General features: G+C 40.9%; 1 protein-coding gene, 1 long non-coding RNA gene, 1 other non-coding gene and 1 pseudogene across 3 annotated transcripts in view; 2 read left to right on the plus strand and 2 right to left on the minus strand.

Moving 5' to 3' along the window:
* The window catches only part of PRSS12 (serine protease 12), a 57,756-nt gene extending 55,037 nt beyond the window's left edge, over positions 1 to 2,719 (plus strand). The window contains exon 13 of the mRNA XM_020284472.2: positions 327 to 2,719. Coding sequence (XP_020140061.2) covers positions 327 to 634 — 308 coding nt within the window. The 3' untranslated portion in view covers positions 635 to 2,719. The remainder of the gene's footprint in view (positions 1 to 326) is intronic.
* A 107-nt stretch (positions 2,720 to 2,826) lies between these two features.
* On the minus strand, positions 2,827 to 4,549 carry LOC105883314 (uncharacterized). The gene is made up of 3 exons (XR_001159753.2): positions 4,160 to 4,549; positions 3,862 to 3,903; positions 2,827 to 3,028 (listed from the first exon to the last, which is right to left on the minus strand). It is a non-coding gene; the product is annotated as an uncharacterized LOC105883314 (long non-coding RNA).
* LOC142864968 (small nucleolar RNA SNORA24) lies at positions 3,976 to 4,106 on the minus strand. Its single transcript, XR_012915258.1, has one exon. It is a non-coding gene; the product is annotated as a small nucleolar RNA SNORA24 (small nucleolar RNA).
* An 11,211-nt stretch (positions 4,550 to 15,760) lies between the features above and the next one.
* Positions 15,761 to 22,834, plus strand: LOC142864868 (large ribosomal subunit protein uL4 pseudogene; annotated as a pseudogene).
* Positions 22,835 to 23,403: the final 569 nt, after the last annotated feature.

Below are 23,403 nucleotides of genomic sequence, written 5' to 3' on the forward strand. Positions count from 1 at the left end.
AGTAGCATGCATTCTCAGCTTTTTAACATACAGAATTCAAACAGTAAAGCCTGCACAAATGTGCTTTCTTTAGATTACCTTTATGTTTCTAATGTTACTCATTAGTCCTTGAAAGATTCAGTACTGAGAAACAAATTAGTAGGGGTAAAAGTGTCAACATTCAAAAAGGGCAGCTAACGACATATGCCATTTACAGTTATCACCCACTTAAACTACACTGATGCCACAGTAGATATGTTAAGACTGTTAAGCGTTCATTAAAGTGTGAAATGTTGTGATCATTAGCTGGAATCCCGTTGACTAATTCAGATATTTGGTCTGAGTAGGACGGGCCTATTCAAGGACACTACAACAAGCAGCCATCCCCTTGCTTCCTAAGAGGTTCTGTGAAGAACGTTATAAGGGTCGGTTTACAGGGAGAATGCTCTGTGCTGGAAACCTCCATGAACAGAGACGCGTGGACAGCTGCCAGGGAGACAGCGGGGGACCACTCATGTGTGAACGGCCTGGCGCAAGCTGGGTGGTGTATGGAGTGACCTCCTGGGGACACGGCTGTGGAGTTAAGGATTCCCCTGGTGTTTACACCAAAGTTTCAGCCTTTGTCCCTTGGATAAAAAGTGTCACCAAACTGTAATTCTTGGAAACCTCAAGACGGAATCGTATTTGAAGAAACCGATGGCAGGAACTTTAACCTCCACTGTTAGCAGTCAGCCTGAGATGACAACTAATGGGGATTGAATCCACGTTTCTGCTTTACGTTGTGGTTTAAATTGTGTACCTTTTGCTGCTTTTGAGAATTTGTGATGTGAACATTTTTTATTAGATACCTCTGTGTAATACTGATTGTCCTTAATTAGGATTGTTCTCTACCCAAATTTCACTGGAAACTAATCTTACTCTCATTTGAGCCATATTTATCTATATGCCTATATCTCAGCATTCTCCAGGGATTATTCTTTATTGATTTTGCAATTAAGGCTGTTTTTACATTTATCTGGATTGAGAACTCCACATAATTCAATTATGGTGTATGAATTTATAATAAGTGCCCACATTTGACATAAAAAATACCCTTCACTACATTCAACAGTGGCATTATTTCCTTTTTTATGCTTAGGTCTTTTCAAAAGACTTAACAAGAAATCTTCACATAATCATTATCTCTGTAGCCTGTGTCAAATAAGGAAATCAAGGGCCAAAAAGGTTAAAAACTTCCAGAATAGGATCATTAAGCCACAAGGATATCTGTCACAATACATTCCCAAATGAAATGATCCAATTGGTATTTGGAAACAAGTATCCTTGTTAAGTACCAAGCACTACAGAAACCATTGAGTAGCCTAGGCAACACAGCAAGACCCCCCCCCCCCAAATTTATGTTCTAGGTACTACGTATAAGCTACTAGCCAAATATGAAAGGATTTCTGGCAACCTGAAAACTGCTAGTTGGATATGCAACCTAATTTACCCAACATGTTAACGTATCTAATCAATGTTGATGTTAAAATCAATATTTTAACAACCACTTCAGATTTAACTTAGTGGAGAATAAGAAATGTTAACTCTTCCATTTTCCTTAGCATCATCCATGGACAATGATGGAAGAGTGCCACCTACTGAAACTTTCCTGTAATTGACTCATACCTGTAGGTTTTCCAAAAATAACCCAAAATATTAGGAACTAAAAACTCTTTAGTACAAAGGCTCTCCTGGCCTATATATTTGAGAAAGTTTTAAAATAACGGTTTCAATCCACCTAACGCATATGCCAGGCACCGCATTAGGTGGCCATACACCTCACTATAAAAGGCCACTAAGATTTTATAGTAGCAGCAGCCCTAGTTCTCAAACAGGGAAACAGGCTTAGATCAAGGTGAGGCAGGCAGCTAGAGATGGGTTTTAAGAGTCCTAATGGTGACAACAGATTATTTCCTCATGTCTCTCACCTAGTGGTGGGTATAGCTGCCGTGTACCTCTACTCTACAGGACACTCTTGGTAGCAATGCACACTTGAGGTAATACTTCCAGACACGAGAATTATTGCTAATGTCATGAATCCTTCCCCAAACTCCTAGTATAAAAACAAGCGAAGTTAGCATGAAATTTAGGATGGTTATAAATAATCCTCTTAAATAGCTGTCACAAGTAACTTTACCATTGTCCCTTCTGCATCAAATCATGCCTTTTGTAAATCTTTGTAAAAACTGGTGCAAAACTAAAGGTGCTTACAGTTCTGCTTTGCAGATTTGTGATGCTGTGTCAGGCAGAGCAGCATTAAAATTTTTCTAAAAAGCTCATGATTTTGATAAACTTTTTAAACATTTAGGTGATAAAGCTACATCTGGTGAGCACTTGCACAAGGGCTTGGGAAAAATGTGCAATATTGGTGTGAAAAATCTCTTTACTTAAACTTCCTCACAAGCTGCCCTTGTAATTTAATTACAGTGCTGGTGCAAGCCAACCTGAGGGGCAGTAAATGGGCAGCCCACAACTTGCTCAATCCTGAAGTTGAATATACGATTCATATAACATGCTTTTATTATAGCCAATTTTCTTGTGTGACTTTTAAAAGATAAAATTTTCAGTGCACATTTGTGTAAATAAAGTGTATAACTTTCCACTTTGTATAGTTGCCTTAATCTTTTGTGTGGTGTCTGCTCCCTCCCTTGGGGTTAACCTGGTGATTATGAAAATTACAAGTTTTTCCCAAATGCTGTTTTAACCAAAGAACAGCATTCACTTGCACACGAGCTCTTAACAGTACTAGGAGGTATTTTGTTTGCTATTTTTAATTACATTTCCGCCTATTAATAAAAAAACATCGAGTTTCCACATGAATCAAGCATTTTATTTAATTATCAAGGAACCCCCTCTAAAAAACTCAGGCCTATATTTAAAGTTGGTGCCCCGGTAGTTTCCAGAGCATTACTGGAAACACCTTTTCCTCCAAGTACGATTAAGAAGTTTTGGTAATCCACTGCAGGATACTGCTGTAAGACTTCGCTCACGATCACTTTGGATTTGATACCTGCAAGAGAAAAAGCCGGCATTATAAACCTCAGGTCTGTGTACTTACCTTATTGTTCTAAGATTTCAACAGCAAAGTCAGTTGTTTTTCAAATTACAAAACGCCAGCAAAACGGGCCAAGGTTAGCTTTCCAATGTCTTAGTGCTAAGGGGTTTCAAATGAGGACTGAACTCTGATTTTTTTTGCTAAAAACTCCTTCCTAGGGAGGCCAGCTGGGTCAGGCTGACAAATGGTAAATTCCCACTAAGCGGCTTTGTTAACCAAATAAAGCGGTGATTTACTTCCCAACCTGATTCCAGTATGGCATTAACATCACCTAAAAGATAGGAAGCCCCAGTCTTAACTCAAGCATCCTAGCAGATGCCTACTCTTAAAGCATCTTAAAACATCCTACCAGGTGCCTATTATAAATTTAAAATGTCCTACTGTCTGGACCTCCCAGAGTGCCCACAACCTTATCTTAAAACAAGCATATCCTTTCTGGTCTTCTAGATAAAGTCTAACTTTCTCAGCCAATTGCCAGCCAAAGAATCTTTAAACCCACCTATAACCTGTAAGCCCCCACTTCGAGATGTCCCACCTTTTTGGGCTAAACCAATGTATGCCTCTCATGTATTGATTTGTGTCCTTGCCTGTAACCTTTGTCTCTCTGAAAATGTATAAAACTGAACTGTAACGCAGCCACAGGGAGCTCACTTGCTCAAGGCTTCTTGAGAATGGCTCTGGGTCATGGTCCTCAAATATGGCTCAGAATAAACACCTTTCGAATATTTCAGGGCTTGGATTTTTCCGTCCACACAAACTAACTCGGGAGTATGAAAAAGGAAACGTACCTTGTCATCTTTCCATCACAAATCAAGAACGAGCTCAGCTTCCTAGAAACATTTAAACAATAGTTTAGAAAAGTTTGCCCAATAACCGGCACCCCTCAAATTTTTAATAGCGAAGAATGTTACTTGTGCAAGTCAGAATCTGATACCAATTAAATGGTGACAGCTTTGCCAATAAACAAGAATATGCTCTTCCATGGCTAGGAAGGGAGACTGCCACAGTCGACAGGTCCCAAAGATACATGGAGATTCAAAATCCGAAACTGAATAGCCAAGCACAACTCCGAAAGACACCACTCACCGTCGGGGTCAAACTGGCGGTTCTCAGGGTGCCGACGCCCAGGAACAGTGACAGCAGACTCAAGACGGCCACACGACACCGATGGCGGCACTAACGACCTTGGCCGCGGCCGTCAGGTGCTCGGAACCTTCCCCCGGGCCGTGGCCCAGGCGCGCCAGGGTTTAGGGCCCCGGGCCGCAGCGTGACCTAAGGGGCGCCGCAGTCCGGTCCGGCTTCTAAGCCGAGAGGTTTCCAAAGCTGACCCTGACCCACCGCTACAACACGATTCTCGCGTCCCTTGCATTTTAGCTAAGCCAGTCAGTTTCGCCCCAGTTATCATCTTGGCGCACAGAACACACAGCCACAACAGCCTACGTACACCCAGACACAGCACTTCCCAGACGCAAAAGGCCGAGTCCCTCTGCGCACGCTCTTTTATAGCAGTGATGACGCTCTTCCGGGGGAAGCGCCGCGAGGGGCGGGGCTTAATACGCCATCTTCCGTCCTGCCCTCCCCGCAACGTCGCGGCCCCACCCTCCAGGTGGCCACGCCTCCCTGGGGCCCCGCCCTTCTCCCTCTCTACTCGTGCGGGTCCGGGCGCGTGCGTGCTCGCCACGGCCGGAACGTTCCTGCGTGACCGGGAACTCCTGCCGCCCGGGAGCGTGCGCTCGCCGAACCAGCTGCGGAGGATGCGCTGTTTCCTGTTTAACCTTGGATGGTTATTTTAGTTTAGAAGTTACTGTTGTTACCGAAACACAGGTTTGCCAGTTCTCTGCTTCTTAACCTTTTGGCAGGTTAACTTCTTAGGTCAAACTGGCTGCTTTTTTTGGTTTCCTTGCTAGTGAACTTCATCTTCCGCTGGGAGAACTGTTCTAGAAGCGCCGGTGCCAGTGGTCGGCTTTCAGGGTTGGGTTTTGCCTAATCTCTTAAGAGTGTCTGCACTGAATACTGACAGCCTCCCCAGACGTTTCGTAAGCACAATATTGGAAAAGGAAGGGCTGTGAGGCCTGGTGAGCTTGCGGGAGGCCCAGGTGCGTGTGTTTGTGCACATTCCCCTCTTGCGGTCTGACCCACAGCTTTTTGCCCACGCCGGGCCGCTTGTGGACTCCTGAAAGCAGAACACCTGGGTCTGCACCCCCTGCTGTACGTTTCTCTGAGGGTGCTGTTAAAGAAGCAGTAGAGCCTTTTAAGTAGATTTTCCAACGTTTAGGAAGAGTTTTACGTCTTAGAAGCGTGCTTATTAAATAACACTGAAGTTTTCTGTTTTATTTTCTTCCGGTGTGAAACAAACCTTTTACTTAGGCATATTGCAGCAATTCTGTCTGAGAAACAGTGGAGATCCACAGAAACTTCGTGTAGCCATTACATACTTTTTAGGGGGAGCGAATTTAATTAGAGCAAAATTTGCTATTATGGTTAGGATTGGAATGCACAAGCTTATAGGAGACATATTTTCTTAAGAGAACTAGAGTTGTTTCTAAGGCTCACCATATTTCACCCTGTTGTACTTTGTCTCACTTCTTCACTTAGTTCATCTCACTGATGAACTGAAAGAACTACTCAATAGCAAGGCTTAAATACGGAATCACAGCAGGGAGTTTTGCCAAGTTATCTTTTATTTAGGATCTCTAAGTAATCATCTGTATTAGTTTGCTAGGGCTCTCATAACAAAATACCGTAGGCTGGGTGGCTTCAACAGCAGAAACTTGTTTTGTTACAGTTTTGTAGGCTGCAAGTCTGAGATCCAGGTGTCATCAGGTTGTCCTCAGGCCTTCCTTTCCTGTGTGTGGCAGACTTCTTCCTGTATCTTAGTGTCAGATTCCTTTTGTACCTGTCTGTCTCCGTTGTCTCTTCTCATAAAGACGCTGATCATATTGGATTAGGGCCTACCCTTATGATCTCATTTAACCCTAATTGCCTCTTTCAAGTCCCCTTCAAGACCGTCTAAGTACGGTCACATTCATAGGTGCTGGGGGTTAGGACTTCAACGTGAAATTTCAGGAGCACAATTCATCTTATAACACCATCCATTTATGCTAAGCTATACAGTCTTACTAAGGATTTGAAATAAATGTTTCCACTGGGTTAGGAAGTTAGAACAATGAACACCATGAATGAGAGTGTCTTTGCGCATGCACACTGTGCTTTTGACTACAACTTTGTGGTTTGTCTGAAACTGGACTTTAAAAATATGCCCCTTTCTACCCCATATTTTGTTTATGCCTTTTTCTCCATCTTGAATGCCTTCTCATCTATTTTTAGCTGTCAAAATTTTACTCTGCTTTCAAAGCTTTGCTCTACTATCACTTGTTCTATGAGAATTTTCATTACTTCAACCAAATTTGACTTTTTCCTTTTTTAACGTTCTGTAGTAACAGTAACTTAACTCACATTTTTCTTTTCTTTTCTTTTTTTTTTTAAACTCACATTTTTCTTGTGATATCATTATTCTAAAGTTGAGGTGAAGGACTATGTCTAACTCTTATTTGAAGTGCCTATCAGAATGACTTGCATTAAATGAGCACTCAATTGCATTTTTCAGTGCTTTGAGATACTCAATATATATTTCTGAAATTGAAAAGGTTTTATATTTATTTTAAAAAGCATTTTTCTCCAAGAGGTGGAATTTAATCCCCCTTCCTGATCTCAGCACCAGCCTTATTGTAGGCTATGCATAGTAATTTGCTTTCAAAGGGTAGAGTAAGAAAAGGGGGAGAAAGCTTAACTTTACAGTTGTGAAAAGTGGCAAACACTACCTGGTCCAGGTGGTCAATATTAACATCAGTGACAAGTCATGTTGATAGTGTGTACTCTGATATAATGTGATGAGGGCACTTACACCTTCCTCTGTGGTATTCTTCCTCAAAGCCTATACCCCAGCCTAATCATGAGAAAAAAAGTCAGACAAAATAAAATTGATAGATACTTTACAAATTACCTCATCAGTATTCAAAACTGTCTTGGTCATAAAAAAACAAGAAAAGTCTGAGAAATTGTCATACCAGATGAGATGGAACCTAATGACTAACATGTAATGTGCTATCCTGGCTGGCACCCTCAAGCAGAAAAAGGATATTAATGTAAAACTAGTGAATCTGAATGAAGTGAGGAATTTAGTTAACAGTAATGTGACAATATTGGTTTCTTAGTTGTGACAGATATAGTATTGTAAGATATTAACAGTAGGGGAAATTGAAGGGAGTGTGGGAACTCCCCATACCATTTTTGCAAATTATTTTGTAAATATAAAACTTTTAAAATAAATTTTAATTTAGAAAAGCAATCATAACTTTACAATTTATTATATTTTCATTTTAGGAGAAAGTGGTACTTTAATGACAGTTTCTATCTACTGTTAGTGTAAATTTGTTTTGCTGAAATGGCAATATTTCTAAATTTGTGGGGGTTTGAGATCAAACCCAATAAATTTAGCCACCTTTCAAACTAAGGCTTTGAGTCTCAGGATATTCAGGAGTGACAATGTTAATAGATGGGAGAGTTAAAAAGTGGTTGTTAAATAAAGGTTAGTTTAAGAATTTAGAGGTAGTGTGCAAGGTGATCTGTTAGGACTGATAAGATGATGGCTGGGCAGTATTTTAACTCTTCTTTTGCTGTGTGGACTGAACAGTTTATTGTAGAATATTCTGGATAGACATTGGAGACTCAGAATGGGGTAGGGTGGGAGGAGGTGGATGATGAGAAATTAGTTAATGGGTACAATGTACATTTTTGGGGTGCTGGATACACTAAAAGCCCAGACTTCACCACTATGCAGATATATATATATGTAACAAAATTGTGCTTATACCCCACAAATATATACAAATTTAAAAGGAAAAAAAATTAGAATATTAATTCTTCAACATTGTTTCTCCTTACTCTGTTTCTTTTTTCCTTTTGTGGTTTTCGTACAGAAATGGGTAATCCTCAGAGAAACAAATTTAACATATAACTGTACATCTCTCATATGAATGCTGAGATATATGGGAGAAAATACAGTCAGGTAATAGCCTATAGACTTATTTTCATCTTAAAATATTATACTTAGGTAACCCAAACTTTTAGTCAGTATGTACTAGCAATGTGATACTGCTGCTAAAATGGTTTTGCTGTAATAATAAAAGTGTAGTGGCCAGAAGAAAGGAGATGAGGGTTCTCCCCTATCTGTACTGCAATATTCTTCTCAGTTCTGAACACTTTGTTCAGTTGTTGAACATTTTCTAGACTCTAGCAAATGTTTATTGAGCAGGCATGGCCCTTGCCTTAAGACTTTAGAATAGAATTGAGTAACTTTATGGTTAGTAATATCACAATATTTTCAAAATTATCCAAAACTCAAAGCAAAGAGATTAGTTTTGATTTCTCTCCATTCTCTATTTTCAATATTTAATGTGTTTTTAAATCAGCCAACGTATTAGTTGTCTATTTCTATGTATCAAATTGGCCTAAAGCATAGTGGCTTCAAACAATAAGCATTTATTATTATCTCACATAGTTTCTGTGGGTTAGGAATTGATGAGCAGCTTAACTTGCTCAGTGTCTCTTGTGAGGCTGGAGTCAGGATGTTGACCGGGGCTGCATTCATCTGAGGCTTGACCAGGGCAGGGGCTGGAGGATCCTCTTTCAAAGAAGCTCACTCACCAACCTGGCAAGCTAATGCTAATTGTTGGCAGGAGGCCTCAGTTTCTCCCACGTGGATTTTTCCATAGGGGTACTTGAGTGAGCCCATGACACTCTTGGAGTGACCCAAGAGAGGAAGCCCCAGTGCTTTCTATGGCCAAGTCTGGGAATTCACACGACCACTTGTTAGAAGCAAGTTATTAATTCCAGCCCACACTCAAGGGGAGGACATAAAAGTGTCACAGTCAGGGTGGGCGAGGTTGTGTTGTGGTTGCAAAAGATTTGAAATCTCTGTGGCTTAAAACAACGAAGGTTTGTTTCTTGTCATGTCCATGTTCATTTTAGAGGCTGGGCTAACGAGGCCTTCACTGTTCGTGATTGTTCTAGACAACATGAAGGGAGAATGGAACGTAAACAATCATACTCGTTCTTAAAGGCGTCCGTTCTGAGGTGGCATTTGTTACGCTGACTCGTATTCTGTGGACCAAAGCAAGCTGCGTGGCCACACCTAACCTCAAAGCCTGGGGAAATGGAGTCCTGTGTGATCAGAATGAACAGAATCGGAAATATCTGAATTTATCATTATGGGACTAATGTCTTCTACAGTTGCCAAGTTCTAACTTTTTGCATTATTTTTATATTTACCTTTTCTTTTCCTTTCCTCTGTAGTTCCACTGCCAATCTAAGATAACATGTCTGAGCTGTCTCCCTACCTTTCTAATTCCAATCAGCTGAGTATATTCATGAAAGATTAAATTTCCTAGAATACCGTTTTTCTCCACTTTAGTCACTTGTTACTAAGTGGAGTCAGTGCAGTGGCTTTTCCGCTGATTATCATGTCAAATTCCTCATCCCAGGCCGCACAATGTATGTTACACTTAGCATGCTCATTTTTATTTTTGTTCATGTTAATTTATGGCATAGAATATATTTTCCATTCTTCCTTACCTATCTATCCTTAAGACACATCTTGGTTTTTATTTGTTTGTTTTTTTATAGGAATCCTTCTTATAGAATGTATTTTTGTCTTCCCTTTTTTTTTTGCCATCTTTTATAATTATTCTTTGTACCTTATATATTTTTTTAAAATTATCAATATTTAATGAGTTTCTACTATATGCCCAGCCCTATGCTAGTTGCTGGGGCTAGAATAGTAAACAAAATAGATTTTTTTTTTTTTTTACATTCATGGAGTTTATATTTTAGTGACAGAAAACAGATATAAATAATAGTAGTAGAGTTCTATCAGAGAAGCAGAGCTACTAGGATATCTATGTGTATATATTAAGGATTCGACTTTGCACAGCTGTGGAGTAGAGGAAACAAAGGGAATTGGCATCTACAAGAATGAGCTGTAATGCAGGAGAAATGAACTAGAATTAGCACTGATCTCTTCCGGGTTCCAAGAGCTTCACTCTGATGATGGTGGTGATCTCTGGGAGAAGCTGGTGTCTTTTGTCACAGACCCAGGAGTTGCTGACGTTGAAATGGAATATCTGGCATGATTGGAAGACGCTATGGACCTGGCTGTTGCCCCACACCTGCAAGATGAGCTAGCAGATAAGTGGCAACTCGCATGAGCCGCTGCCTCATGCCCTTCTCTGCCCGTCCAAGTGTGAAATGTACGTGACTGCTGCTTCACTTTCATTTAACAAGGCCCATGCAAAATGCCTTCTGGGGCCCATTCGAACCTGGAACTATTCAGGGAAGGAAAAGGAAATGTAGTACTAGCCAAATTAAAGTGGAAATCAACCATGATATGTGAATTATAGGGTATATTAAAGTCAATAAGTGCGGTGGAGAAGAACAAAGCAATGAAGGAGATGAGAAGTGTTTGGGGATAGAAATTGTAATTTTAGAAAGGGTGTTCAGGAAAGGTCTCACTGCGAAGGTGACATAAGGTCAAAGACTTGAAGAAGGTGAGGTACCCAGTGATCCCTGCCTCATGTTATTTCTTCCCTTATATAATCTTTTGAGTGGCAAAGTGATGAAATGTCACTTCTGAGATTAGGATATAAAAAACTGACTTTTGCTTTTCTACCACTTCCTCTTTTGTCTTCTTGGATTGCTTGTTTTGATGAAGCAAGCTGCCATGTTGGGGAGTCCCATGTGGCAAGGAGCAGAGGGTGGCCTCTGGCCACCGTCTACCAAGGAACTGAGGCTGTCAGACCAATAGCCCAGGAAGAACTGGATCCTCCCATCAGTGACCTTGTGAATGAACAGCTCGGAAGTGGATCCTCAGCCAGTCGAGCCGTGAGATGACTGCAGCCTCAGCTGCTGACTGCAGCCCATGAGGGATGCCGAACATGGGATTCAGCGACACCATGCCTGGATCCTGGCCTACAGAAAGTGTGCGAGTTAATAAATATTGTTTTAAGCCACCAAAGATTCCGATAATTTGTTATGCAGCAGTATGTAACTCAACTTGGCATGCCCAAGGAACAAAAATCAGACCAGCTTGGCTGGAGTGTGGTAAGCAAGTGGGAGTGAAGTTAAGAAGGTAATGGCAAGCTGCCTATGGCCTTAGAAGTCATTGTACTGGCCGGGCGTGGTGGCTCAGGCCTGTAATCCTAACACTCTGGGAGGCCAAGGCGGGCGGATTGCTTGAGGTCAGGAGTTCGAAACCAGCCTGAGCGAGATCCCATCTCTACTAAAAATAGAAATTAATTGACCAACTAAAAAAAAATATATATACAAAAAATTAGCTGGGTATGGTGGCGCATGCCTGTAGTCCCAGCTACTTGGGAGGCTGAGGCAGCAGGATTGCTTGAGCCTAGGAGTTTGAGGTTGCTGTGAGCTAGGCTGATGCCACAGCACTCACTCTAGCCTGGGCAACAAAGTGAGACTCTGTCTCAAAAAAAAAAAAAAAAAAGAATTTCATCATATTCTGCTAAAAATCACCTATTATGGCATTTATTTCATAGGTAAGGAAATTTAAAAATTAAGAAAAAAGAATGAACTCCTACAAAAATATTCGAGCATAATTTGCACATTTCAAAGTTATTGTATATTAATAGTTTAGGTGGCTCATCTATAGAGCAGGAGTATATGGGTACAGGTACTTACCGGTGAATGAATGTGTGAATGTGGTGGTGTGAACTTGGAATATTCTCTAATTTTTTTTTTTTTAGGGTAATAGAAAGCAAGGCCTTCAACAGAGTGAGAATGGGGGAGTGTTGGAAATTTGAAGGGAGAGGAAAAGGTATAATCAGGAGATAGCATCAATGGACTTGGAAAAATAGTAGGGGTCCTGGGTCACATAGTTTGCTTGAATTCTTGTAATGAATTTAAGTTCAGATCTTTAGCATGGTTGTATATTTTGTCCACGTTGAGCTCAGCTGCATAGGTGCAGGTGTGGAGCTGACAGAAAGTTGGAGTGAACTAAATTGGGGTTTGTTGAGAAGGGAAAAGGAATGCAGGCAGGGGAATGGTTACATGGATTTGTCACAAAATTTAAGCTAGACAAGGAGTGATCATAATACCTGAGAAGAGTGAGGGACATAAAAAATGTGGTAAGTACCATGTTTTCCCCAAAGTAAGACCTACCCATAAAATAAGCCCTAGCAGGATTTCTAAGCGTTTGCACAATATAAGCCCTACCCAGAAAATAAGACCTAGTGAAGGGTGTGGCTACGCAGCGCATCTGCACAACCCATGCATTTTGTCATGGAGCAGTAAAGAAGATGAGCAGCCCTTCTCATCTGCCCCATGGTGACAGCTACTATCCCAGAGGTGACCGGAAAGGTGCGGGCAGCCCCACCAACAAGGTGGGCTCCCCATGTCAGGTCCCGGCCATCCTGTGCATGCTGCAAGCTGAGACTTTAAGGGGAAGATAACACATCCCCTGAAAATAAGCCCTAGGGTGTCGTCTTGAGGAAAAATAAATATAAGACCCTGTCTTATTTTTGGGGAAACATGGTATATATTTATTGAGAAGTTTAGCAAGCAGCATGCTGACACTTTTATGGTTTAGACTGAAAAACTTTGGCTTTGCCCAAGTGCTCCATGATCTCTAAGTGGCCCCCAGCACTTTAAGAGTGAATACCTGACTTGGTTGTAGAAGCTCACATGTCCGTGAGATTCTGCACTTAACATTTCATTAAATATTTAACATCCAAAAGTTTGAGCCACCCTCCCTCCCTCCCTCCCTCCCTCCCTCCCTCAGATGGCTTTTGCTCCTCAGTTTAATCATTTACTAATGAGACTTTTTTTTGTTGTTTACATGCCTTTATGCAAAAGAAGATTATTGTCTATTTAGCATTTAATATGGCATATTACTGTTTTGGAGTATTTGTGAACTAATATTTGTAAAATGTCTAATTTTTCCTACCATATATATTAAAATAATTTGAAAATTTAATGAACACTTAACTAAAATTCTCTTGTTTTTCTTTACTTTTTTGTCTCTGTAATAAAGACTATAGGTGTTTCATAATGTCCAACATTTACTCTAGTACCTGAGCTCCAAAATTCCTTTGACCCACTATCGACAAGGATTATAAATATCTGTATTAGTGGGAAAATAAGCTTATGTTTATGTAAAACTGTGGAACAAAATTTCATGAAGCATCAATTTTTTGAGGCCACTAGATGGCTCTGTAATCCTATTATTTAAGTATGTGTTTAAATCCCTAGAAAGTTTTGAATTAAATGGATTCGTTTATTATTGTGTCTGAATGTATTAATGTATATGTGGATAATAACATGAAAATGTAAGCATATCTAATGGTTCTACCAGTTTGGAATCCAGTTTAATATAATAAACATCTATAGTGAACATTGAAAACCTTAGGGTATGCTAGCAAGGAACAACTTTCTCAATTTAGATGCATATTCTAAGAATACAACTGAAATACACCGTACCTTTTTATATGTGAGCTTGATGTATAGGTTTTTAACAAATTAATCAAGTAGAGATTTAATTCATTTCCTAGTGTCTGAAGTATTTAGGTTAATGCATTGTAAATGTGGAGTATATCAAAGAAGACAGTGATTCTTTTGGAGAAATGAAATAATTCTGCCCAATCTACCAGAGGGCAAGGATGTAGTCATATTTGTCTTACCTATGGTTTTACTTTGTATATGGTACTTGCCTGATTAAAAGTTTGTTGAATGAGAAGACTGGGATGATAAAAGTGAAAAAGAATTCTGAGAAATTATCATGTATAAAATTAAAACGACAAAATGAATGAAGGGGAGAATATTAAAGCAAAATTGACAAATGTTTTTTGATCCAGGACTCATCTTACCTCTGTCTTTGTCAAGTGTTTTAAATTGAGTCACCCTCTGTGCCCCCCCCCCACATGTGGGACTATATTTCAAATTTTATAATGGAAATCATTTCACAGAGAAAATTTTATGGAAACGTTTGGAACTTATCCCTATTAGCCAGTATTTATACCTGAACTAGATCTTCACTGTCCTGAGTCTCAGTGTTAGAGGTTTATATTCTTTATGATACGGTAAGGACTATGTTGATTAATTTCTATTTGATAACCTCAAAGAATTGACAGGACTACTATTAATATATGCTTTCTTTTAAATGTTTTTAAATTTTATTATTTTTAAGTATTATGGGCACCTAATACTTACATATATTTATAGGGTACAGGTGATGTTTTGATGTGGGCAAACAAGGTGAGTTAATCAGATCAGGGTGATGAGGAATCCATCACCTAGGGCATTTATCATTTCTTTGTGTTAGGAACATTCTAGTTGCACTCCTTTGGTTAAAGTATACCCAAACTTATTGTGATTATAGTCACTTTGTTGTGCTATCACATATTATTAATACTATCTAACTATAATTTTGTACCCATTAGCCCCTCCTCCCTGCTACCTTTCCCAGCCTCTGGTGACCATCATTCTACTCTCTGTCTCCATGAGATCAATTGTTTTTATTTAACTCCCTCATATGAGTGAAAACATGTGAGATTTGTCTTTCTGTGCTTGGCTTGTTTCACTTAACATGGTGATCTCCAGTTCCTTCCCTATTGCTGCAAATGGCAGGATTTCACTGTTTTTTTTTGTGGGTATATAATATTCCATTGTGTATAAGTACCATAATTTCTTTATGCATGCGTCTGTTGATGGGTGCTTATGTTGTTTCCAAATCTTGGCTATTGTGAACAGGGCTGCAATAAACATGGAGTGCAGGTATCTTTTCGATATACAGATATATACCCAGCAGTGGGATTGCTGGGTCATATGACAGTTCTGTTTTCAGTTTTTTGAGGAACCTCCATACTGTTCTCCACCGTGGTTGCACTGATTTACATTCCTACCAACAGCGTACAAGGGTTCCCCTTTCTCCACCTCCTCACCAGCATTTGTTATTGCCTGTCTTTCTGATAAAAGCCATTTTACCTGGGGTGAGATGATACCTCATTGTAGTTTGGATTTGCATTTCTCTGCTAACAAGCTCAAACATGCTGAGCCTGCTTTCATAGACTTGTTGGCCATTTGTATGTCTTCCTTTGAGAAATGTCTATTCAGATCTTTTGCCCATTTTTTTAATCAGATAATTTGATTTTTTCCTATTAAGTTGGTAGAGCTGTTTATATATTCCAGTTGTTAATCCCTTGTCAAATGGGTAGTTTGCAAATACTTTCTCCCGTTCTGTGGGTCGTCTCTTCACTTTGTTGATTGTTTCCTTTGCTGTGCGGAAGCTTTTGAGCCTAATGTGATCTCATTTGTCCAGTTTTGCTTTGGTTGCCAGTGCGTTGGGGATAGAAGTTCTTGCCCAGACCAGTGTCTTAAAGCATTTGCCCAATGTTTTCTTTTAGTAGTTTCATAGTTTCATGTGTTTGATTTAAGTCTTTAATCCATTTTGATTTGATTTTTGTATATGGCCAGCGATAAGAGTCTAGTTTCATTCTTCAGCTTTCCCAGCACCACTTATTAAAGAGACTATCTTTTCTGCACTGTATGCTCTTGGCAACTTCATCAAAAGATAAATGCACTTTTCCTGTAGTAGCCGCCGGGTGGAGAGGAGTGTGGCCTTCTCCTCTCCCTGCCATGGCTTGTGCTTGCCCACTGATATCGGTGTACTCCGAAAAGGGGGAGTCATTGGCAAAAATGTCACTTTGCCTGCAGTCTTCAAGGCTCCCATTCAACCAGATATTGTGAACCTCGTTCACACCAACTTGCGCAAAAACAACAGGCAGCCCTATGCTGTCAGTGAATTAGCAGGTCATCAGACCAATGCTGAGTCTTGAGGTACTGGCAGGGCCATGGCTAGAATTCCCAGAATTCGAGGTGGTGGGACTCACCGTTCTGGCCAGGGTGCTTTTGGAAATATGTGTCGTGGGAGCCGCATGTTTGCACCAACCAAGACTTGGCGTCGCTGGCACCGTAGAGTGAACACCACCCAAAAGCGGTATGCCACCTGCTCTTCCCTGGGCTGCTCCGGCCTTACCAGCACTGGTCATGTCTAAAGGTCATCGTATTGAGGAAGTTCCTGAACTTCCTTTGGTGGTCGAAGATAAAGTTGAAGGCTACAAGAAGATCAAAGAGGCTGTTTTACTTCTTAAGAAACTTGAGGCCTGGAATGATATCAAAAAGGTCTATATGCCTCTCAGCGAATGAAGGCTGGGAAGGGCAAAATGAGAAGCCATCGTCGTACCCAGCGCAGGGGACCCTGCATCATTTACAGCGAGGACGATGGTATCATCAAGGCTTTCAGGAATATCCCTGGAATTACTCTGCTTAACGTACGCAAGCTGAACATTTTGCAACTTGCTCCTGGTGGACATGTGGGACGTTTCTGCATTTGGACTGAAAGTGCCTTCCGGAAGTTAGATGAATTATATGGCACCTGGTGTAAAGCTGCTTCCCTCAAGAGCAACTACAACCTTCCCACGCACAAGATGATCAACACAGACCTTAGCAGAATCTTGAAAAGCCCAGAGATCCAGAGAGCTCTTCGAGCACCACGCAAGAAGATTCATCGTAGGGTCCCGAAGAAGAATCCACTGAAAAACCTGAGAATCATGTTGAAGCTGAACCCATATGCAAAGACCATGCGCTGGAATACCATTCTTCGCCAGGCCAGGAATCACAAACTTCGGGTGGATAAGGCAGTTGCAGCAGTATGGGCCATATCAGATGAGAAGGGGGTTGCAGGCAAAAAGCCTGTAGTAGTGAAGAAAGGACAAAAGCTTGTTGGTGTTAAGAAGCAGAAGCAGCCTTTGGTGGGAAAAAAGGCTGCCTGTACCGAGAAACCTGCAGCTGAACAGAAGCCAGCTGAAAATAAACCTGCCACAGAAGAAAAGAAGCCTACTGCATAAACTCTTAAATTTGTTTATTCCATAAAGGTCAAATCATTTTGGACAGCTTATTTTGAATAAAGACCTGATCAAAGAGGCAAAAAAACAAGATAAGTACACCGTGAATGTGTGGATTTATTTCTGGGTTCTCTATTCTGTTCCATTGGTCTGTGTCTCTGTTTTCATGCCATAACGATGCTGTTTTGGTTACCACAGCTCTGTCGTATAATGTGAAATCAGGTAACATGATTCCTCCTATTCTTTTTGCTCAGGATGGCCATTTTGGGTCTTTTGTGGTTCCATATCAATTTTGGGATTATTTTTTCTATTCCTGTAAAGAATGTCATTGGTATCTTGATGGAGATTTTGCTGAATCTGTAGGTTGCTTTGGGTAGTATGGACATTTTAACAACATTGATTCTTCTAGTCCATGAGCGTGCACTATCTTTCCATTTTTTTGTTTCCTCTTCAATTACTTTTATCAATGTTTTATAGTTTTCCTTATAGAAATTTTACTTCTTTGGTTAAGTTGATTCCTAGGTATTTTATTTGTAGCTATTGTAAATGGGATTCCTTTCTTGTTTTCTTTTTCAGATTGTTTACTGTTGAGGTTATCTTGTTTGAGTTAAATCTGCTTGATGTTCTATAACCCTCTTGTACCTGAATATTGATATATTCTCTAGGTTTGGAAAGTTCTCCATGATTATTTCTTTGAATAAAATTTCTACCCCAATCTCTTTCTTTACCTCATCTGTAAGGTCAATAACTCTTAGATTTCCCATTTTTAGTCTATTTTCTAGATCTTGTAGGCATCCTTCACTGTTATTTATTCTTTTTTCTTTTTCTTTTTCTGAATGTTTATCTTCAAATAGTTTGTCTTCACGCTCACTAATTCTTTCTTCTGCTTGGTCAGTTCTACCATTGAGAGACTCTGATGCATTTCTCAGTTTGTCGATTGAATTCTTAAGCTCCAGAATTTCTGCTTGATTTTTAAAATTTCACTCTCTTTGTTGAACTTCTCTGATAGGCTTCTGAATTCTTTCTCTGTGTCGTCTTCAAGTTCACTGAGCTTCTTTAGGACAGCTGTTTTGAATTCTTTGTCTGAAAGGTCACCTATCTCCATCACTCCAGGATTGGTCACTGGTACCTTATTTAGTTCATTTGGTGAGGGCACGTCTTCCTTGATGTTGATGTCTGGGCATTGAAGAGTTAGGCATTTATTTTAATCTTCTTAGTCTAGGCTCGTTTGAATCTGTCCTTCTTGAGAAGGCTTTCCAGATATCCAAAGAGAATTGAGTGTGGTGATCTAAGTCTTTAGTCACTGCAGCCATATCAGCACTGGGGTGCCCCAAGCCCACTAATGCTGTGACTCTTGCAGAGTCCTGGTGGTGCCACATTGGTGGACTTGGTAAGATACAGAATTCCCTGGATTACCATGCAAAGTCTCTCGCTCTCTGTGCTGGGCTGCTGGAGTTGGGGAAGGAATGATGTGCGCATTCCCTTGTGGCCACCAGTGCCAGGTTGCACCTGAAGCTAGCCTCGTCTCACTCAAAGCCAGTGGTGACTGTGGCCTGGATGCCTCTCATGTTTGTACAAAGCCCAAGGGTGGAGAACATGGAAAACTCTTCAGCCAAGAAGTGTTTACTAAATGGCTAGTAAAGCTCTAGCTGTTCTGAATGCCAAAAAAAGAAAAAAAAAATTGTCAGTGTGTAGTGAATTCTGCCAGGACTCGGTCCTTCCCTTTAGAGCAGCATGTTTCCTTCTAGCCCAGGCTGGGTCTAGAAATGTAGTTCAGGAACCAGGGCCTGGACTCAGGGACTTCAGGAATCTGCTTGGTACTTTATTTTACTGTGGCTGAGCTGGTACCCAGTTGCAAAACAAAGTCCTCTAAACTCTTCCCTTTCCTTCCCCAAGTGGAGGAAGACTCTCCCTGAGCTGCCTGGAGTTGGGGGAGGGGCGACACAGGCTCTGGCTTGGCCCCAGCTGCTGGTGTCTCAGTGGGTCATGTGCACCCCAGTCCACTGTCTCAGAGCCAGCACAGCTGCAAGAGTTGCCCAGGGGCTGCAACCTTTGTGGCCTACTGCCTTGCGCATTTAGTCCAGGCCCCGGCTGCTTTTTGTCAGTGTTGGTGGGGCCAGCCAGAACTCGGGTTTCAGGGCACAGGATTTCCCTCTGGCTGGGCAGGTCTAGATGCTTCCTCTATGGGCACCACCAGAACTCTGCCCTGTGCTGTGTTCCCCTGTGCCAGGGCGGCCCTGAGTTTCAATGCAAAGCCCCGCAAGCTCTTCTCTCTCCCTCCCCTGGGCACACAGCGTCTCTCTGTACTTGGCACACCGACAGGACACTGCTGGGGGTGGGGAAGGGTGGCATATGCGTGCAAAATTGTCTTTCCTGCCCTCTTCAGTGCCTTGTTCCCTGATACAATGTTAAAACCCCATTGCTCACCTGATTTTTAATTCTTCTTGCCTTGCTTGGATAGTTATTGAACTTTGTGTTCATGCAGAGGGATGATTGCTGGAGGTTTCTATTAAGCCATCTTGCTTCATTTCCCTCCCCCCCCATTCCCCTATTTTTAATAGGATATTTGCAATGTAGAATCTCAAACCAAATAATTGAACTTTTTATACTCTGCTGTGTTCAAATCTACTGGTTTATCTTGCCCTAAGAATGGATCTTCTACCATTATAATGATGGAACCATGTATAATGATTTGTGGTTGCCTTGGTTATTTTGAAAATGAGTTCTATAGATCTCTAAAATGTTGACACATTTCATTTGATAATATTAGAAAATAACATTTGTTAATATTACCACCAATGTCATGAGAAAGGCCTTTAAATATGGGTATGCTGTCAAGCTTAAGGTAGCTGATACAAGTTACAAAATTCTAATTTTCACTTGAAAGCTCAAATTTTATCGTTGGCAACAAAATACTGTCAATTGTTTTCTTTGAAGTGACAGGCTCACTTTGTTCATTTTCAAGAAAATGTTTGCCAGTTGCTCAAGTCTGTATAACCATAGTTCTTTGTCAGTCATTCTTCCAAGTAAACATGATGTTCCACGAATAAAGTAGCTGGTTCAACTCGCTTCATAAACAGCTGCTCAAGTGCTTTTCACGAAGACAACCGTCTACTTCACCGTGTAGCAGATGCCCTGGACGCGTACTTCATATCTGGTCAGATTATTAAAAAGATATACACCCAAGGGTCCAAATGTAATAGTACACTTTTTACAGCCTGGTCAAAGACGTTCTTGTATGACCCTGACTTTTTAAAAACATGGAGCGTGTGATAATGAACACAAGGACTCTTACTACAGCTTGATCACACCGGCTTGAGCCATGTGGAAGCACCAGGATTAGTGCTATGGCACCCTGGAAAACCTGCACGGTGATAAAGGCGTATAATGAAATAGTTTTATGATGAAAATGAAAATAGTTTTGACCTTGCAGACTCCCTGAAGGGGACTCAGGTCTGCCAGGGGTCCACAGACTATGCTTTTATAAATACTATACTACAGTGCTTGGACTCTTATCTGTCAGTTAATCTTGGATAACATCAACATCTGGTGCCAACGTCAGCTGCTGCTTAGATCCCTTGCTTCCGTGCCCCTCCTACTGGACACTGTTGGTTCTAATATTCACAGACTTATATTTTTAAATGATAAATTGTTATAAATATACAGTAGTACATGTAAAAATTCAAATATATTTCCCTGGTCCCACACTCTAGTCCCACTTATCAAAGGTTGCTCACTTTTACCATTTCTAAGTCCTGCTTACCTCCATCATTCCAGTTACCCTTTTACCTTGATTTCTTGGTTTGTCCACTTTAAGCAGTGTCTGTTGGCTGCCCACCTGGAGGATGAGACATTAACTCATTTACATTATTCCCCACTTATACTCTTGCTCATCTTCCTCATTTTAGGGCACATATGTATGTTTTTATTTTTGCTTTTAGCTCTTTTGGTTATGTTTGCAGATTTATATAATGTACTTAAATGTCCCTTTCTGCTAAACTTAACACAGGCCAAGAACAGACTTGGGGGGGGGAGTACTTTTTTATAGGTAGATCCCAATGAAATTCATGGCTCCTCCCTGTGGCAGAGTAGGTGAGAGACAAACGTCGTAATAACTGCTGTTACTCCACAATCAGCCGACAGGAAAAGTGGGACCCTCTCTTTACCCATGATCACATTTGACTTCCACTGACAGAAGAGAAAGTGGAGGCCACGAAAGTCACCTGCCTAGTGTTAGTTAAGAACAGAGGTTGGACTATAGTCCAATCTACCCTTTTTGCTATTCTAATTTTACCGAGGACATCCCTGTAATTAATTGGGGATGTAAACAATATGGTTTTATCAGGTCGATCATAGGTGGGAGGCAGAAGTTATTAATGTTATATTTTCATAGCTTTTTATTGTTTTTAAAATTATAGTTTTATAAATTTGTCGATTTCTATGTTAAGTATATTTTATTTTTGATAGTGTGTTTTGTGGGCTTTTAAAAGTTTGTTTGCTTTGAAGGGCATGCATTAAGTTCTGAAACGATGCACTAAAGCACTAGGAGTTATGTTGCATTTTAAGGTGGCCTTTCTGTTAAAAGTGGTTAAAACTGAAAAAAATTGAGATTCAGAATATTATGTACCAAATAGAGAAAAGAAGACTCCTCTGGTCCAACTGCATAAATTATGTGTAATATTTAAGAGCAAGGTTGGTTTCCATTTCAGCTATTGATTTGAAATAGAGCACTTTGTAGTCAGAAATGTGGACAGCAGGCGTTTCTTACACTTCATTTATTCCCTCATAACCAAGAAGCCGCTCGATGAAGACAGCTTTATGTAAGATTTGTCACAGGTGCAGTGTGCTGTGGAAATAGCTCATATTTTCATTCCGCTTAATTCGGTTTTCTGTATGGGAAAGTTTGGGCAAATACATACTTTCTAACAGTATCTGGGAGACTTTATGGTGGGAGTATTTAGTCTGTAAAATTTGCTTTGAATTCCTTGAAAGGGATTGATAAGTAAGTGTGATGGCTAATTTTATGTGTCAACTTTGACTGGGCCTCAGGGTGCCCAGATAGCTGGTTGAGCAGTATTTCTGGGTGTGACTGTGGGAGTGTTTCTTGATGAAATCACATATGAATTGGTAGTCTGAGAAAAGCAGATGCCTTCCCCAGTGCTGGTGGGCACCATCCAACCCATCAAGGGCCAGAGTACAACAAAAAAGGGGAAGAGGTTGAATTGACTCCGCCTGGCTGCATGGGCTGGAACGTGGAGCTCCCGTCCTCGGTGCTTCTGGTTCTCAGGCCTCCAGACTGGGACCACCCCAGACTCTGTCCCATTGGCTCTCTGGCTCTCAGGTCTTGGAACTGCACCACTGGCTTTCCTGGGTCTCCAGCTTGCAGATACCAGATTGCCGTGGGCCTTCTCAGCTTCTGAAATCACGTGATTCAACACCTTATAATGAGTGTGTATGTGTACATACACCCACAGACACACACACACGCACGTATGCACATATGTATATCTCCTGGTTCTGTTTATCTGGAGAACTCCAGTGTGGTACATGAGGTATTTGACTTGAATGTAGCAAGTGAATGTCTTTTCTTATTCACACTGTTCATAATTTCTCTTTCTCTAAGAAATGCTCCAAAGGAGATAATGAGCATGCTGCTAGTTCTAATTTTAGTGATTTATTAGTTTTTGTATTTACAACTTTTTGGGAAGAGACTGATAAGTGATAGAAACGCAAAGATTAGCATAGTTTCAGGATTAATAGAAGAAGGTACACAGGAATGTTAAATTTAATACACTAAGTGAATAAATTTTAGTTTATAACATCTGTTAGGAGCACTGAATATATAGAGAACTTTTATGGACAAGAAGTTAGGGACAAAAAATGGCACTGGGGAACTAGTAGTAGCACTGGGTGTGGGGAAGTGGCCCCCAAATTCTGTTAGGGACCCTTGGCCATAGGAGAGAGGTTTACTCAAAGTGGACTCTAGATTTTCTTGGGGATGGAAGCAGTGTCACACCATGTGGTTTAGTCAGGGTTCATTAAAGAAACAAAGTCTATAGGAGACATCTATGTGATTTATTATGTGGGACTTGCCTCCATGCTCATAGAGGCTGGGGAGTCCCATGGTCTGCCGTCTACAAATTGGGGACTAGGTGGAGTCACTGGTGGGTTATAATTCATTCTGAGACTGAAGGCCTGAGAACCAGGAGAGCCAGTGGTATAAATCCCAGTCTGAAGGCAGAAGGTGAGACGAGAGGTCCCAGCTCAGTCAGGAGTTGTGTCGGGAGGCAAGGCTGTGGGGAGTTCAGCTGGTGCACCCCGACAGGGTGGGGCGGCTGCAAAGCAAGAAAATCTCATGTC

Source organism: Microcebus murinus, chromosome 27 (genome assembly GCF_040939455.1).
Source record: "Microcebus murinus isolate Inina chromosome 27, M.murinus_Inina_mat1.0, whole genome shotgun sequence".
In the NCBI taxonomy this organism is placed as follows: domain Eukaryota; kingdom Metazoa; phylum Chordata; class Mammalia; order Primates; family Cheirogaleidae; genus Microcebus; species Microcebus murinus.